General features: G+C 31.2%; 1 protein-coding gene across 1 annotated transcript; it reads right to left on the bottom strand.

Annotated features, from left to right (window-relative positions):
• Positions 1-9,614: 9,614 nt before the first annotated feature.
• Positions 9,615-12,699, bottom strand: LOC129887052 (U-box domain-containing protein 44-like). The gene is made up of 3 exons (XM_055962000.1): positions 11,757-12,699; positions 11,372-11,672; positions 9,615-11,274 (listed from the first exon to the last, which is right to left on the bottom strand). Exons 1-3 carry the CDS (start codon positions 12,567-12,569, stop codon positions 9,803-9,805), a joined length of 2,586 nt encoding a protein of 861 aa, XP_055817975.1. The 5' UTR covers positions 12,570-12,699; the 3' UTR covers positions 9,615-9,802.
• Positions 12,700-16,134: the final 3,435 nt, after the last annotated feature.

The raw sequence follows: 16,134 nt of genomic DNA, 5'->3' as shown, positions 1-16,134 counted from the left end.
CGGATAAAATATTTATGATTCAGTTATTCATATGCACTGAGTATAAAGGGTGGTAACATGGTGCTTAATTGGTCGGGGTATTTATTTGGGTATATATTCCTGAATAAATTAATCAAGAAGGATTAGGTAATTAAATAGTTGACCCCCTTGATCTTTTTGATAATCAAACAACATAGATTATTAGTTATCTAAGTAGAAGTAAGTGAAAGTTAAATAAAATATTGGACACATTAAAATATTTATTCATATTTTTATGTGAATTTAGTTATTATTGTATATTAATTTGAAATTGCTATAAAAATTCAAAAACTTCAAATTTGAATTAACCAATGAAATCTTCATTTCAATAAATTCACTAATTTCTCTATTTTACCTCAACATTCATAAAATTGTGTTTGTTATAGTGTTATATGGTCTATCATGCATGGGAAACCTCCATTTTTAATGAAAAATTTGAGGAAGAAGTTGAAGATATTGTTTTCATCAGGAGGCATAGAATAAAAGCATGATTTAAAAGAAGGTACTATTTTCTTAGGATAGTTAAGTAGGCAATACTCTTCCATTTAGTTTCTTCTCAAGTCAAGAATGAACATATACATCAATTAGTAAATTAAACTACACCTAAACTCAGACTACAAATTACCTTCTCCTCATTTCTCTCCTGCCAAACTTAAAATATTCATTCACCACTACATAATTAATAAAGAGTAGACTTATTATTTTATTAGTAGCAGATAAAGAAACTAGACCATAGTTTGTTTTACTGAGTCTCTATGCAGCTTTTGTAGACACAAGGTGAAACAAGTTCCAAGGATGACAATGACATTAAGATAGGAGAAAATATTAAGAGATAATTAGAGAATGTCATTATATATTCGATAACATGCCAAATCAAATATACTAGTAATAAATATAAAGACAAATATAGATAAGGTGATCTCTAGAGTTAAAGCTGTCAAAATGGGTTGGCTTAATCCAACTCAATTCAATCCTAAAGGGCTACCAAGTTAAATGAATTAGGATGAGCTGACCCTTTTAACTAAAAGACCTATAAAATAGCAGTTCAACCCAGCCCTAAGCAGGCTATATGTTGGGTCGAGTTGGCCCTTCAATCAAAAGATGAACAACATTACTCTCTTAGAAAGACTATCGAACATTGATTAACACAACACTAATACATCAAAAAATCACATGTCCATGAGTTGCACATACTTTAGTGGAATACTTATAAAACAACATAATAGACAAGATACAACTGTCAACATTCATATGATTCATCAGAACAACATATATTACATGATCATTTTTTTCATAAACAAGATAGGAAAGGAGAAACGGAAAATTAGACATAAACACAAAAGTAAAAGAGGTCAAAGATTCATAGTTATAATAACTTCCACTGCCTAGTTAATGAAGATTTGACAAAATAAAATACTACTTAAAATATATATAATAATAAATATTTTTAAAATTCACTATCCACGGACTAACATTTGAAGCTCGCGGGTTGAGCCTATGAGGTTGGCGGCCAAATGAGGGTGGGATAAAAAGACTCGTTCCAAAATGGGTTGAAAAATTTAGCCCAACCCCACTTAATCTAAGGGTTGGGTTGGGCCGACCTCATGGGCCAAACCCATTTTGACAGCTCTAGTGATCTCGCACCTCTCTAAAATTCATATATTTTTTCCTTATTTTTTTAATTAAAAAATTATCAAAAAAGAAGAGTGATATGACATTGTTTAGGTCAAAAAATTATTTTATTTTGTTGGAATTCTTCTAATTATAAATTGATAATATTTTTTTATTTAATGTATTTATAAGAAGTAACTACTGATAAATCATATATCATCAATTTCTACTCTTAATAATATCTATAACTCCTATAATTTCTATATCCATAACCCTCAAGCTTTAGTTTATAATATCGTATGGTATTCTTCTATTTTGCTTATATAAATTCATATTTTGTTTCATGAAGACTCCCATTCAAAGTTAGTTTTTCTCTTCTTCATCACTTTAGCTTGTGAATTATAACGTGTAACATAAAAAGAGTATATGAACAAGAAATATTTCATTTTTAAGTTTTTATTTTTATTTTTATGTATTTGATTGTGCTTTCTTATTTTTAAAAATACTTTCTTTTTTATGTATTTGTTATCCTCCTCCAAGCTAGTGTGTGTGTATATATATATATCAAGAAAATTACGGTAATTTTAGTAGTGGTAATGTATCATTTTTGGGTGGTTGGTCGAAAAGTCAAATTAGGTCCAACACTAATTTAATAATTATATCGTGTAGTTTGATGATAATATTTATTAGATTTCAAGAGATAGTAATTTTGAATTATTAGTACACTCGAGTTCTATTTTTATTTTGCAGAAGTGTTGTATAGTTTAGATTCATTTCATCTTTTTGATATAATTATTTTTGAATTGGTATGATTGAAATAGAAATATTATAAATATCATACATATTGCAGTATCATATTGACAGCTGTATATTTTTCTTGTGTTTTATGTTATTATCACTAAATAATTTATTTTATTTATTCATAATTATGTTTAATTTTTTTTACGTAGTAGCATATGAGTAGGTTTTTGACATAGCTTTAAGGAGCGGAACATGGTGATGGATCTACTTGCAAAAGAAGGCCTAGAAGAAAACTTTATGAAGCATAATTAGAAATCATTTTTGCTAGAGAATTGTTTATCTTGGCTTGTAATAGTAATTTAACTACGCCTATTGACAACACTGCTCATTTAGTCCTCTACGATCTTATTTTTTTTATGAATCATAATTTATGTAATTATCTTATTTTAACCAAAAAAATTATGATGATGAGTTTTATTTTTATTTTTCTAGCAAAAAAAATTAAATATGAAATAATTTATTCTATAATATCATTGTTTATTCTTTTGCGTATGTAACTAATTATTTTTATAGCTATTCTTTTCTGAGTTGAAATGTATTTATTATTTTTTTTCTTTTCCTTTTTATTACATTATGAATGTAATAATGTAGGTTATTTTTTCTATGTCTTAGCTATAAAACTATGAAAATCTATGTCTATGTATTATTCAATTGTGATTTTTGAAATTGTCATGTAACACATCTCTTATGCAGCCAAATTGTTTATCCTTTTTTTTTTATTTTTTAAAAAGAGAATTTTCATAATTTTACAATCTGAACTTTCACTTTGTTAGTGAATATTCAATTCCTCTTCCCTAATTTTTTTTTAAAAATAATAAATATTTTACCTTTTATTTCTCTCTTTTTTTCATCATTTTCAATGTTACCATTATTAAACTTATAATGTATATAATTATACAATTGGCAGAGTTTGTTAGGAGATCAGTTGGTTATTAGTCGGTTAGTTAGTCTATTGCAAAGTTAGTTTGTTAGATAGCTATATTCAGATTCAATTAGATAGTCTTCTTCTTTTTCTGTATAAATATACATTGATGCAATATAAATCAAAGCTAAGGTTTGCATTTCACATAAAGTGTTTCTCCTTCTTTCTGATGATGATGATCGAAAGCTTCCATTAATGTCCTTCTTAAGAATTCACGGTATTATCATTACATAGCTTGTTGTTTTGACATGGTATTAGAGCTTGTTCGATTCTGAGGTGCTTGTTATTCCTTTTGTATCCAGTATTTTTTTCAATTGATTGAGTTCTTCTGTCGACTTCGATCAATTGAGTTTTATTGATTGAGTTTTTCTTTTTTCGTTATCGTTTGATTGTGTATTCCCCAATTTCGTTTCCCAAATCTAAATGGTTTGCTGAGAAATGGAGACTCCTTATAATTCTGCTCAGTCAAGTGATCTAAATACAATTGTGATTAATTCTAACAATCTCATGTGCATACATTCATCTGATAATTCTGGTGCGATGCTGGAGCCGGTACTATTTACCAGAGTTGGACAACGTTCATAGAGGAGAAGTGTTCTGCGTTCGTTATCAGTGAAAAATAAGTTAGGCTTTATCAATGGGAAATGTTGACGACCTAAGGTTGATCATCCAATAAACAGACAATGGGAAAGATGTGATGATATTGTCACATCATGGATTTTGAATTCATTATCGAAAGAAATCGCTGATAGTGTTGAGTATGTTGTAGATTCCGCAAAACTCTAGAGAAAATTGAAAGACAGATACAAGAAGATCATGGTGCAAAGTTGTATCAACTTTAGAAAGAAAATCAATGATTTGTCTCAAGGATCTCTGGACATCACTGGATACTATACAAAATTGAAGAAATTGTGGGAGAAACTCAGTACTTTGAATGCTAAGACATAATGCATTTGCGATTGTATTTGTGGAGCAAGAGCAAATGTTCACAAAGCAAAATAAGATAGAAAATTAATTCAGTTCCTTATGGGACTAAATAAGGTATACACAGTGATACGAGGCAGCATACTCATGATGAATTCCCTCTCATCTATGGCACAAGCATTTTCCCTATTGGTTCAAAATGAACAACAACGAGAAATAAAACCTTTAACCAACTCAATTTGGAATCTACTGCTCTATATACTAGAAGCAATAGAACCCCTAGCTATAAAATGAATTACTCTCCAAACAACTTGAAAATTTTAGCATAATACAAGGGCAAATTATGTGACTACTGTAAGAAGACTGGTCACCTCCGAGAGAAGTGTTACCAGCTTCATGGTTATCCACCTAGTCCACATACTAATAATCAGTACTACAATTTCAATTAACATGTCAATCCAAACTTCAACAGACCAAATCAGAACCAACATTATTAAAATAAGATAAACAACACCTTCCAAAACTCTATTTAGAGAGGAGGAGTTCTAGGTTACAATCAACCAACTCATGTTCAGCCATATAGATACAGCAAGGGAAATGAAAATATGACAGTTGCAAATGTTCATTGTACCCAAGATTTAGGGACTGGAAAAGGAATTGTAGAGGAATATGGACACGAAGAGATGTATAGTCTAAACCTTATCAAAAATCAATATGGTCGAGTTCAAGATATGCTGCAGCACTTCCAGGAAGAGCATGAAAATGAAGGCAATTCCAATCCTACCTTTACCAATGGAACTGCTGACTTTGCAGGTATCATAATATGTATTTTTTCTATTGATTTTAAAAAATTGTCATGTGAATATTTCAAAAACAAGGCTGACTCATTGATACTGAAAGGAACTTCAAACTATATGACTTTCAATATATCCCTACTACATAGAATCATCACCATTCCATATCCAATATTGATAGTTTTGCCAAATGGCTATAAGGTTAAGGTAACTCAAATTGGTAATGTGACATTAGGTCCTATTATTAGTTTAGAAAAAAATTTGCTTATGCCATTCTTCAAGTACAACTTAATTTCTATTCATACCATGACTCTACTTCCAATTGCACTGTCAGTTGTCAACAAAATTTCTTGCTTCATGCAGGGCCCTTCAATAAAGAGGCCTCTGGTGATTGGTAGGGCAGAAGATGGACTCTATTTCCTCTGCCCCAGGTGTTTGAAGACCTCTAGTGCTTTACATTCAACCAATTCTTTTTCATCTAGCAGTTTGTCTTTGTGCAGTTCTTGTAATAAGATTTGTTATCCTTATACATTAGATGACAAATCTTCTTCACAAAAACAACAATGTACTCATCCTTTTAGCAAGCAGGCATCTTGTTTGAGTAATAAAAGTTTTTCTAAAAATAAGTTTTCCTAAAAATAAGTCTCATGTCTCTTCTTTTTCTGCTTCCCCCTTTCGTTTTCATAATTCAATTTCTGATTCTTACATATGTAACAGAAATGATGTAAACATTTTGTGGCACAATAGGCTGGGACACATCCCTTTTATCAAAATGTGGGGTATCTCCTCCATTTCTGTTAGTTTTTCATCAAAACAACCTTTTATGTGTTTTATTTGCCCTATGGCAAGGCAAGAAAAACTACATTTTAAAGTAAGAACCACCTTAATTTTATGTCTCTTTGAGTTGGTCCATGTTGATTTATGGGACCATATCACACAGCCATACATGATCATTTTAAATACTTCATTACCATTGTAGATAACTATAGTAGATCTACTTGGACTACATTAATCAGTTCCAAGATTAATGCACTCCAAACACTAAAAGACTTTATTACCATGGTGGAGAACTAGTTCCAAACTACTATAAAAACAGGCAGAACAGATAATGGCTTGAAGCTTGTCAACTCAGAAACAACCACCTTCTTTCAAACTAAAGGTATCCTCCACCAAAGAACCTGTCCATACACACCTCAACAAAATGGTATGGTGAAAAGAAAACACAAACACCTACTAGAAATTGTTAGAGCCCTCTTGTTTCAGTCCAAACTTGTAAACTATTGAGGAGAGTGTGTTCTGTGTGCAACCTATATCATCAACAGACTTTCCTCTACTATGTTAAACAATAAGTACCCTTATGAACTTTTATACAATAAAAAACCTGCTTACTCTCATATGAGAAGTTTTGAATATTTATGTTACCCTACTGTTCCTATACCTTATAGAGCCAAATTTGAATCAAGAACTACACTTCACATTTTCATTGGATATCCTTTTGATACTAAAGGGTACAAGGTCCTAAATTTGTCCATAAAAAGGATACATATTTCTAGGGATTATATTTTTTATGAGCATATTTTTCCTTTTAATGTGCCTCTTACTTCTTCTCCCTCTTCTACTATGTTGCATTTCAGTCCTTTTATTGATTTTCCCACTCACTTTGATGGTCATGGCACATAAAGCAATCTAACTAATTCAGACAGACCAAATGTCCTATGCAATTTGCCTTTTGAACCTGTGGTCCATTCACCCTCACCATCTGATGTTTCCCCTATAAATGATATACCTACACCACCCCCTGACACTGTACTTATTAACCAAGACCATTTCCTTCACCAAATTGAACCTAGAAGGTCCACCAGATCACTTAAGATCCCATCTCATATTATTGACTATGTCCATTCAATACCAAACCTTAAATCACCTAGATCCCAAACCATAAACTCCTCTACCTCACTAAGAGCCCTCTTCTCAAATCACCACTATTTAGCTCACACTGATCTTAATCCAGCTAGTCAAGATCTTGTTGGAATGTTTGCATTGACAGGGAACCATCTTTATATAAGAATGTAGCCATTGATTTTGCTTATGCTTTACATACCAACCACACTTGGGATCTGGTTCCATTACCTACTGGGAAGAAATTCATTGGATGTAAATGGATATATAATGTGCAACAGAAGGCAGATAGGGGCATTGAAAGACTGAAGGCCAAAATTATTATTAAAGGTTATACTCAGCAGACATGTATTGATTATACTGAAACCTTCTCTCATGTGGTAAAGATGACCACGTTTAGAGATTTACTTATCATAGTAGTCAAACAAGGTTGGACCACGTATCAACTAGATATGAATAATGCATTTCTACATGGAGACTTACATGAGAAAGTATACATGGAGGTATCACCTAGACTTGTAGTCCCGGCTCTCAATTTGGTATGCAAGTTGAACAAGTTCCTCTATGGACTTAAACAAGCCAGTAGGCAGTGGTATGCTAAACTCACTGAAGCTCTTTGTTCTAGAGGTTACACCCCTTCCATGTATGATTATTTCTTATTTTACAAAAATAAAGGATCTTCAGCTGCTTATGTTGATGATATAGTTCTCACAAGGACAGACACTGTTGAGATAGAAAATTTGAAGACATATTTAAACAACAGGGTTTCGAATTAAGGACCTAGGATTGATCAACTATTTCCTAGGAATGGAAGTCCTTCACACACAGGAAGAAATTGTCATTTCCCAGAGAAAATTTGTTCTTGATCTGCTCAGAGAATATGACTACCTATATCTTAGTCCTTTGACTTCCCCTCTTGATCCCAATGTCAAACTAAGAGCACATGAAGGCACTGCATTAAGTGACATCACCTATTACAGAAAATTGACAGGAAAACTTAATTTTCTCACTAACACTAGACTGGACATTGCATTCAGTGTACAACACTTAAGTCGATTCATGCAAGACCCAAGGGAGCCACATCTACAAGCTGCTTTTTATCTTTTTAGATATCTGAAGTTTGATCCTACTTTAGGTCTGTTCCTCTCCAAAGATGCAGACTTCACTATTAAAGGTTACTGTGATTCAGACTGGGCTTCACTATTACTGTGTAAGTGGATTCTTGGTGCTACTTAGAGGGAATCCAGTCAACTGGAAATCAAAGAAACAAGAGACCATTTCATTGTCCTCTGAAGAAGCTTAGTATAGATCCCTCAGAAAAGTAGTAGTAGAGTTAGTTTGGTTGAGTAGACTACTTGATGAGTTGAAATTGCCCTTTATTCAAAGCCAATCTCAGTATTTGTTGATAGTCAATCTGCACTGCACATAGTCAAGAATATGTGTTCCATGAGAGGACTAAACATATTGAAGTAGACTGTCATTATGTTAGGCACATCCTACAACAAGGGTTCATTTCACTGCATGACATTGCTACACATGATCAACTGGATGACATATTAACCAAAGCCTTGATTGGGATCAAACACTCCTCTATTCTTGACAAGTTGGCAATGTTGTCCTCACCACCAACTTAAGAGGGGTATTAAACTTATAATGTATATAATTGTATAGCTGACAGAGTTTGTTAGGAGATCAATTAGTTGTTAGTCGGTTAGTTAATCTGTTGCACAGTTAATTTGTTTGATAGCTACATTCAAATTCAGTTAGATAGTCTTCTTCTTCTGTATATATATACAATAATGCAATACAAATCAAAGCTAAGCTTTTCATTTCACATAAAATGTTTCTCCTTCTTTCTGATGATGATCAAAAACTTTCATTAATGTCCTCTTAAGAATTCAAGGTATTATCATTATATAGCTTGTTATTTTGACAACCATTTTATAAAGCGGCTTTTACCTTTATCGTTTCATATAAATATGTATATTTTCTATGTTTTCTTTTTCCGCTTTTTCTTTTCCCATATGGATAATGGCAGCTTGGCAATAATAAATTGTCAATTACTATGCAGGTTTCCTCCAAACAGAGGAAAGCCAACATGAAGGATTTCCATTACCAAATTAAATAACTCGTAGACATTTTTCTTTTTCAATTCTTCATATTTCATATTTCTGAAAGAGATGCTTTATTTATTTACGTTAACTGGAAATTGAAAACAATTAGTACAAAAAGGGACTATTCTTGCCTAAACAGTTCTAGAATCATCCTTATTAAAAGCAGTAAATTCATATTTTGAGTATAAAGTATATTGTAGAGGTAATCAAGATCGACGTTCATAAAAAAAAGAGAAGCTAATTTTTTGTGAAAAGATTTAGAATCTGATATTAGCACTTGAGATCGTTATTATAAAATTCAAATTCTTGATAGAGAATGCGAGTTTTATGTGACGCAAATTCAAATTAATCAAATTTCAATGCGGATACTAAACACATTAAAATAACAAAATTTATTGAGCCTAAAATATAGTGTGCAGGTTCACTCCTGTTGAGCCTTCTCCCTTTCTCTGCTTTAAATAAACAAACTAGGTTAATTCACCATAATCATAATTCATAAGTATTTTGGATTAAAATGCTAAAATAATGTACTTTCTCAAGACAACAAGTTTCATTCATCTCCAAAAACCTTTTTTTCACTGTAATTTATACAAAATGAGAGAAAATTTGCACCATAAAAAGTTTAGCTGTATGAGCACTTACTATACAAATTTCAACCTTTCAATCAATCAACAAATAATTGAAAAAGAAGTTCTTTATTATTATTTTTTTGCTGTGTCTCAAAAGTAACTTGATTGGGGCTGCAAGAGCTCAAGTTGTGCTAACAATTTAGCCACTGTAGGTTTCAACAATGAGTCCCCATTTTGTGCTAAATCAATTAGCACAACTTGTGCATATTCACCATATTCTACTCTATAAGCCTCCACTCTGAATATCTTCTCCAAAATCCAAAGGGATTTCTCTTGAGCTTTTAGGCTAATCCCTTCTTCAAGAATCTTGATTATTGGTTGTACACATGACATTTTCACTAAATAATTGCTCCCATTTTCCCAAATCTCGTCTTGTTGAAATGTTGCAAGGCAATTTAGAGCAGCCTCATCGGCGGCTCTTTCGTTGCCTTGCAATATTTGGACTAGTGGAGGCATTGCCCCTGCTTTTACCAAGCAGAATGTGCTTTTTATAGAGCAATGCCCGTCATGTACTTGACAAAATGTGTGTGTAGGATGTGGAGGGGCACATGAAAACCATCTTGACTTTCTTGATTTTCTTAGAGCTAGAGAGTTTTGAGATAGTTGAGCTAGTGATGTTGCAGCTCTACATTTGGCAACTATTGAACCACATGTCAGGAGCTTTACCAAAATATTGATCACCCCATTTTCGACAGAGAATTGTTGTAGTTTTTTATCCGATGGAAGGGTGAATCGAATTAATACTGCAGCAACGTTATCAAGTAATAAATGTGGTGTTGTTGATGTAATTGATGTCAATATGGAAACCAAAATGGGCAATAGGTTTGCTCTCATAAACATGTCTGTGACATTCTTATCACTCACTGGAAAGTTGCTTAGTATGCCAACAGCAGCAGCCTTTTCATCATCTGTCGTGGATGATGATGATACGATGTTGATCAATGTATTCTGATGCATTTCTTCTAGCTGCTCCATTAGCTCCCCATCTTGCATATCATTAGACAATACGTAAATCAAATTTAAAGCTCCATTCCTAATCTTGGTATTGCGGCTTTCTGTTAGGAATGGTAAGAGAAGGCGAACAGCACCATTTTCCTTCATTTTTCTTCTGACCTTTGAGGCATTTGAGCATGCAGCGATGGCATTAAGTGCTTCTAACAAGTGACACTGGATCACTGGACTAGTAAGATGAAGGAGCGAAATCATCTGCTGAGCAACATCTTGTTTCACTAGTACTATGCCAACTTCCGATTGAGCTGCTATTTTTGCAAGTATTGCAGATGCTGGCTCTCTTAGAGTCATGAGCACCGATGTCACAGAGAAAAGAAGTTGTAGCAGAGTAGCAACAATGCCTGATTTTATCAGACGTTGAACATTTGCTTTTGAGGCAGACAAGTTGTGCAACGCGTTGAGAGACGATTGCTTAGCTTCTAGGTTCCCAGAGGTGAACATTTTGACTAGCGGTTCAACGGCTCCATCTTGTCCCAGGTTAGCTTTATTTTGATCTGTGAGTTCCATTCTTGAAATTGCTGTTGCCATTAGAATCTTACTCATGTCTGATCCTGCAACCAATTACATAGAATATATATATATTACGTAAACAATTAATCAAATAGCTTATTGAACTGCATATAATTTATGGAAGTGTCCTAAATATACCTTGGTTCAAGTAGTGTATAAGAGGCTTGAAATAGCCAGCCTCAGCCATATGAAGAGCATATTGGGTATTGCCTGATAAAGAATTTAACAAGTTGGCAGCATCATGAGATGACATTTGATCATCCCCGTTAAAAATTGCCACCAACATGACAATACAGCCGTGAATTCTCCCAACTCTTCTCCTAACTGCAGCAACATCTGATAGACTCACTAACAGCCCCACTGCTTCTTTTTGCTCTTCCAAATCACGACCCAACGACTTCACCAGTATCGATAAATTCCCCATTTCAGCCATCTTTTCCTGCACACCAAAGTGAAAATTAACCACTCAAAATTCTAAGCTTCTTGATTCACAATATTTAGATTCAATTATGACTTAATGTACCTTATTTTCATCATGTTGAGTGGCCAGGACTTGTAGTATTCGGAGTATAATCAATCTATGGTCTGTTTTACTTGAACTCAATCGATTAAACAGAATGGGGATCATATCTTCATGATGAACCCCTTCTTTAGTAATCATACCATCCAAAACCAATGACTTTAATCCATTAAGTGCACATTTAAGAAGTTTATCATCACCATACTTGATTTGAACAACAACATCATCAACATCTAGAGTTATTTTATCATCTTCTTCCACTATCTCATCGACGTCTAGAGTTATTCTATCGTCTTCTTCCATTATCCCATCGACATAAATAGTTGTTCTATCGTCTTCTTCCATTATCCCTCGATCATATGATGAGAACTCGGAATCATCTGAACTCATAATCAAATTAGGCTTATTATTAACACTACTCATCTTCATCATATCTCTTCTCAACGCCTCAATCTCTGCCTTCTTATTAATCTCGACAACATCATGACTAGCAAAGAGCACAAGGCCTAAACTCCTTGCAAGAGTCTGAATTACTTGTTCAATGTGCTCATCATGTACAGGGGAAATTCTGCTGCTTTTCACCAAGGACTTGGCACGTCGAAAATCGACTTCAAGTGACTCAATTGCTTTCTGAATTTGTGGATTACTAATCATAACAAGTCTTTTATCATCTTTCAATTCAGTGAGAATTGAGCTCAGTTTCTCCATAAACTCTGATAGATGTTCTTGAGGAGAATCCATACTGTCATCTGTGGTTGTAATTGATTGTTGCTCACTGGACACTTCTAAGATTAATGTTTTTGCTTTCACATTCATTTGATTTATTATTATTTTTGAAGTATGAAAGAAGAAAAGAAGATGAAAATGAAGACCAAAGACTTAGTTTCAACTCTTAACAGTAGTTGTTTGTTTTGTTCATCATCTTTTTTCATTTGACGTGTATTACAAGGGCTAATTTTGACTTAAAATATTGAATTTGAAAGTGTTGTTTTGTTTTTCTGTTTTACCTGTGGCCATTTTACAAAACAATTTTTTTTTTTCTTCTTTTTATTGAAAACTTCTTATATTGCGTTTTTCATGAAAGAGATAGGCAGGATGTGTTTTGTATGGTTGTGAAGTCACACATCATTAATAATTGTTTTAATTTATTTATCTTATTTTTTATTTTAATTCATTTAAAAAATAAATCTTTGTTTTGATAATTTTTTAATTTCAAGTTTTCACGTAACATGTTTAATGTTTATGACCGAAAAATTAAAAAGGCAACAAAATTCAAAAAATTTTATTTTAAGCTTCATCAAGACCTGACAAACAAATTAATTCAGATAATAAACTTGAATGTTTGACTAGGTCTTAATATTCTTGAATGACTTGTACAATGTGCAAATTGCACACTCAACCTTTTCTTTTTCCTTTTCCTTTTTTTCTTTTCCTTTTAACTTCATTTCTTTCTTTTCTCTTTTATTTATTGTGTGGTCCTTCTTTGATTGTTATTTTCAACAGTCCTACAAATTAAACTAATTTTTGCCTCTGAATATAGGGAAGGACAACACTAATAACTACCTAAAAGCATCTAATGCTAATTTCTTATTATTAATAAATGCAAGTAATATACTCCCTCCGTTCTATTTTAATTGTTATGATAAAATTTTGTACAATTCTTAAGAAAAAATTAATTAGGAGCGTTATTTGACTAATATACCCCTTATTAATTATTTGATCTTTATCGATTTATGTGTCTCTTAATTCTAAAATAATTAATATTAAGGGTAAAGTTGAAAAAATATAATTAATTCTCTCTTAATTGTTTAAATTGACAATTATTTTGGGACAACTATTTTTAATATACATGACAACTAATATAGGACGCAGAAAGTACTAGTCAAGTTTACTTTATAAAAGTATTTTATGCGAATCATCAAACAAATACTTATTATGAAATTGATTAACGCCTTAAATTAAGTTAAACAAAATGTAACAGAGCATGTTTGAATGGAATTTATTACGTAGGGAAAAGAGGGAGTCTAAGTAAATGCCACTAAAACTTTCCCCATATTTGGAACTCATTTTCCTCCACCTTTTCCTACTTTGTTGGAGCAATATAGTAACTAACTAACTTCTAGATTACTTACTTATTTTTCTGTGTTTGATAAGTAAGGAAGAAAATATTATTTCAAAAGTATTTATATGTTATCTACTATAAAATTATAGAGGCGGGGAGGCATAGGGAGTTGGGTTCGGAGGTGGCGTGAGGTGGAATGATTAAGGGGTTAGGGTTGAGTGGGTTGGGATAGGAAAATCATTTTTCTCATTTTTAAAGAGTTTGTTTTTCTACCAAAATTATTTTTCAAATATTTTGATCAATCAAACATAAGAAAATTAAAAAATATTTTTCAAAAATATTTTCCTCCATAACTAACACACTTATATTTTCTTGTTTCAAAGTAAGTGGTGTTTTTTACTTTCTCTTGTTTCAAAATAAGTGATTTTTTACATAATTAAAAAGATATTAATGATGTTCTAAAATTTTACATAACCAATAAATTATTAATGAGATACATATTTTCAAAGATATTTATTAAGGGTAATTGATAAAAATATATTTTATTTTCTAAAAAAAAATTATTTAAAAAACGTATTTGATTGAGGGCGGCGTTGGACCATTTGACGGGGCCGGCCGGCCGTCGGCTGTGTGGAATAATGTGGACACAAGATGAGCAGTTGACCAACGATATTTATTTGGAAAAAAATATAATAATAATAATTGTTGTTCCATCTAAGATCTTTATTTGACATGACATGTTTAGAAGGATAAGAATGGAAAATGGTAACTACTTCTTAGTTGGATTTTAATATGATATGAAGTTTAAGAAGATTAAAAAACAATTGTTTGATTTAAAAATAAAAATATTATATAAAATATTAAGATATTAAATGAAAAATTGAAACTAAAGAGTTATAAAAATAAAAATTGAGGAAAAAAATTATTTTCTATTAGGCTTTGTTTGGGAGGAAGATAGATGGATAAAATTTGTATAAAGGAGTTGGTTATGTGACATTGGGTGCAATATAACTTTTAAATTTTGGGAAATTTACTTAAATATATTAAATTAAAAAATATTTATTATTTATAGCAGTAATATTTTTTTTATTGGACACTTATAATATATTTATAATACAGTTTTAATACATATTAGTGAGAATAATTTATAAAAATGATATACAAGATTCACATACTTTAACACACTTATAATATATTGTATCAATTTCTTACCAAACAAACATAATATATTTTAAAACACTTATAATATATTTATATTCCATGCATAATGCACTTTTAATACATGACAGATATATCATAATATTGCTATATATTTCTATAGATGATAATAAATAAAAAATATTACTAAAATTAATAATTATTTATTAAAAAGTGTTCATGTAATTTTTTCCTTTAATTTTTGTATCATATGAAATGAAATGTATTTAGAAGTCTCTTTCAAAGAAATGACAACACTTCGTGAAGACTCAAAAAGTTAGTAATTACTCCTACTAGAGCAATAAAAATAACGGAAAATGGTCTAATATACTCTTCAACTTTACAGTTTGGAGCTGATACATTCTTCGTTATAAAAGTGATTTATATATATATTTGTACTGTTACACAAATGACTCACATATAGTTTTTTCCTCTAATAAAAGTGAAAAAATTAATTTAAATTTATTTTTAAAAAAATTATTAAAAAATAATTCATGTAAGGGTGTATTTGAAACTTTTCACACTTTTTTGGACTTTTTTAATTTAACGGCTAATTTGATTTATTATTTTGATAGTCAAATTTATTTTTTCACTAACTTTCTTGTAAAATTTATCATATATGCCCCAATTTTTATTACAGATACAAACAATAAATTACAATATATCCGAAAAATAATTAGTTTTAATTTTCTTTTTCACCTTTTTCTCTTTTTTCATTCACACTCTTTTCCCCTCATCTTTTTACACTAAAGAATGAAAGAAAAAAAATAAGAATAAGAAACTCAAATAATCATAGTCAAAAAAGTCAAAAAAAAATCATGTGTGAAAAGAATCATATATATCATGCATAAAAAAATTAAAATTAAAAATCAAAAAAATGAATTTAAAATTAATTTTTCATTTCCGTTAAATAAAAGGGTATATTTAAGCCACTTTTATAACGATCGGAGTATATATAAGCCATTTTTATAAATAATAAAAGTATATATGAACCACCTTTATGACGAGTGATTTGTGAAATCTAAATAACAAAATTGAGAGGTATATCGAAGCTATTTCCCTAATAATAATAATGACAGAAGTATAATTCCCCTACCATTGCATCATGATATTTTCTCAAGT

The sequence above is a fragment of the Solanum dulcamara genome, chromosome 4, assembly GCF_947179165.1.
Source record: "Solanum dulcamara chromosome 4, daSolDulc1.2, whole genome shotgun sequence".
Taxonomy (NCBI): Eukaryota; Viridiplantae; Streptophyta; class Magnoliopsida; order Solanales; family Solanaceae; genus Solanum; species Solanum dulcamara.
This window is presented reverse-complemented; position numbering and strand designations above follow the sequence as displayed.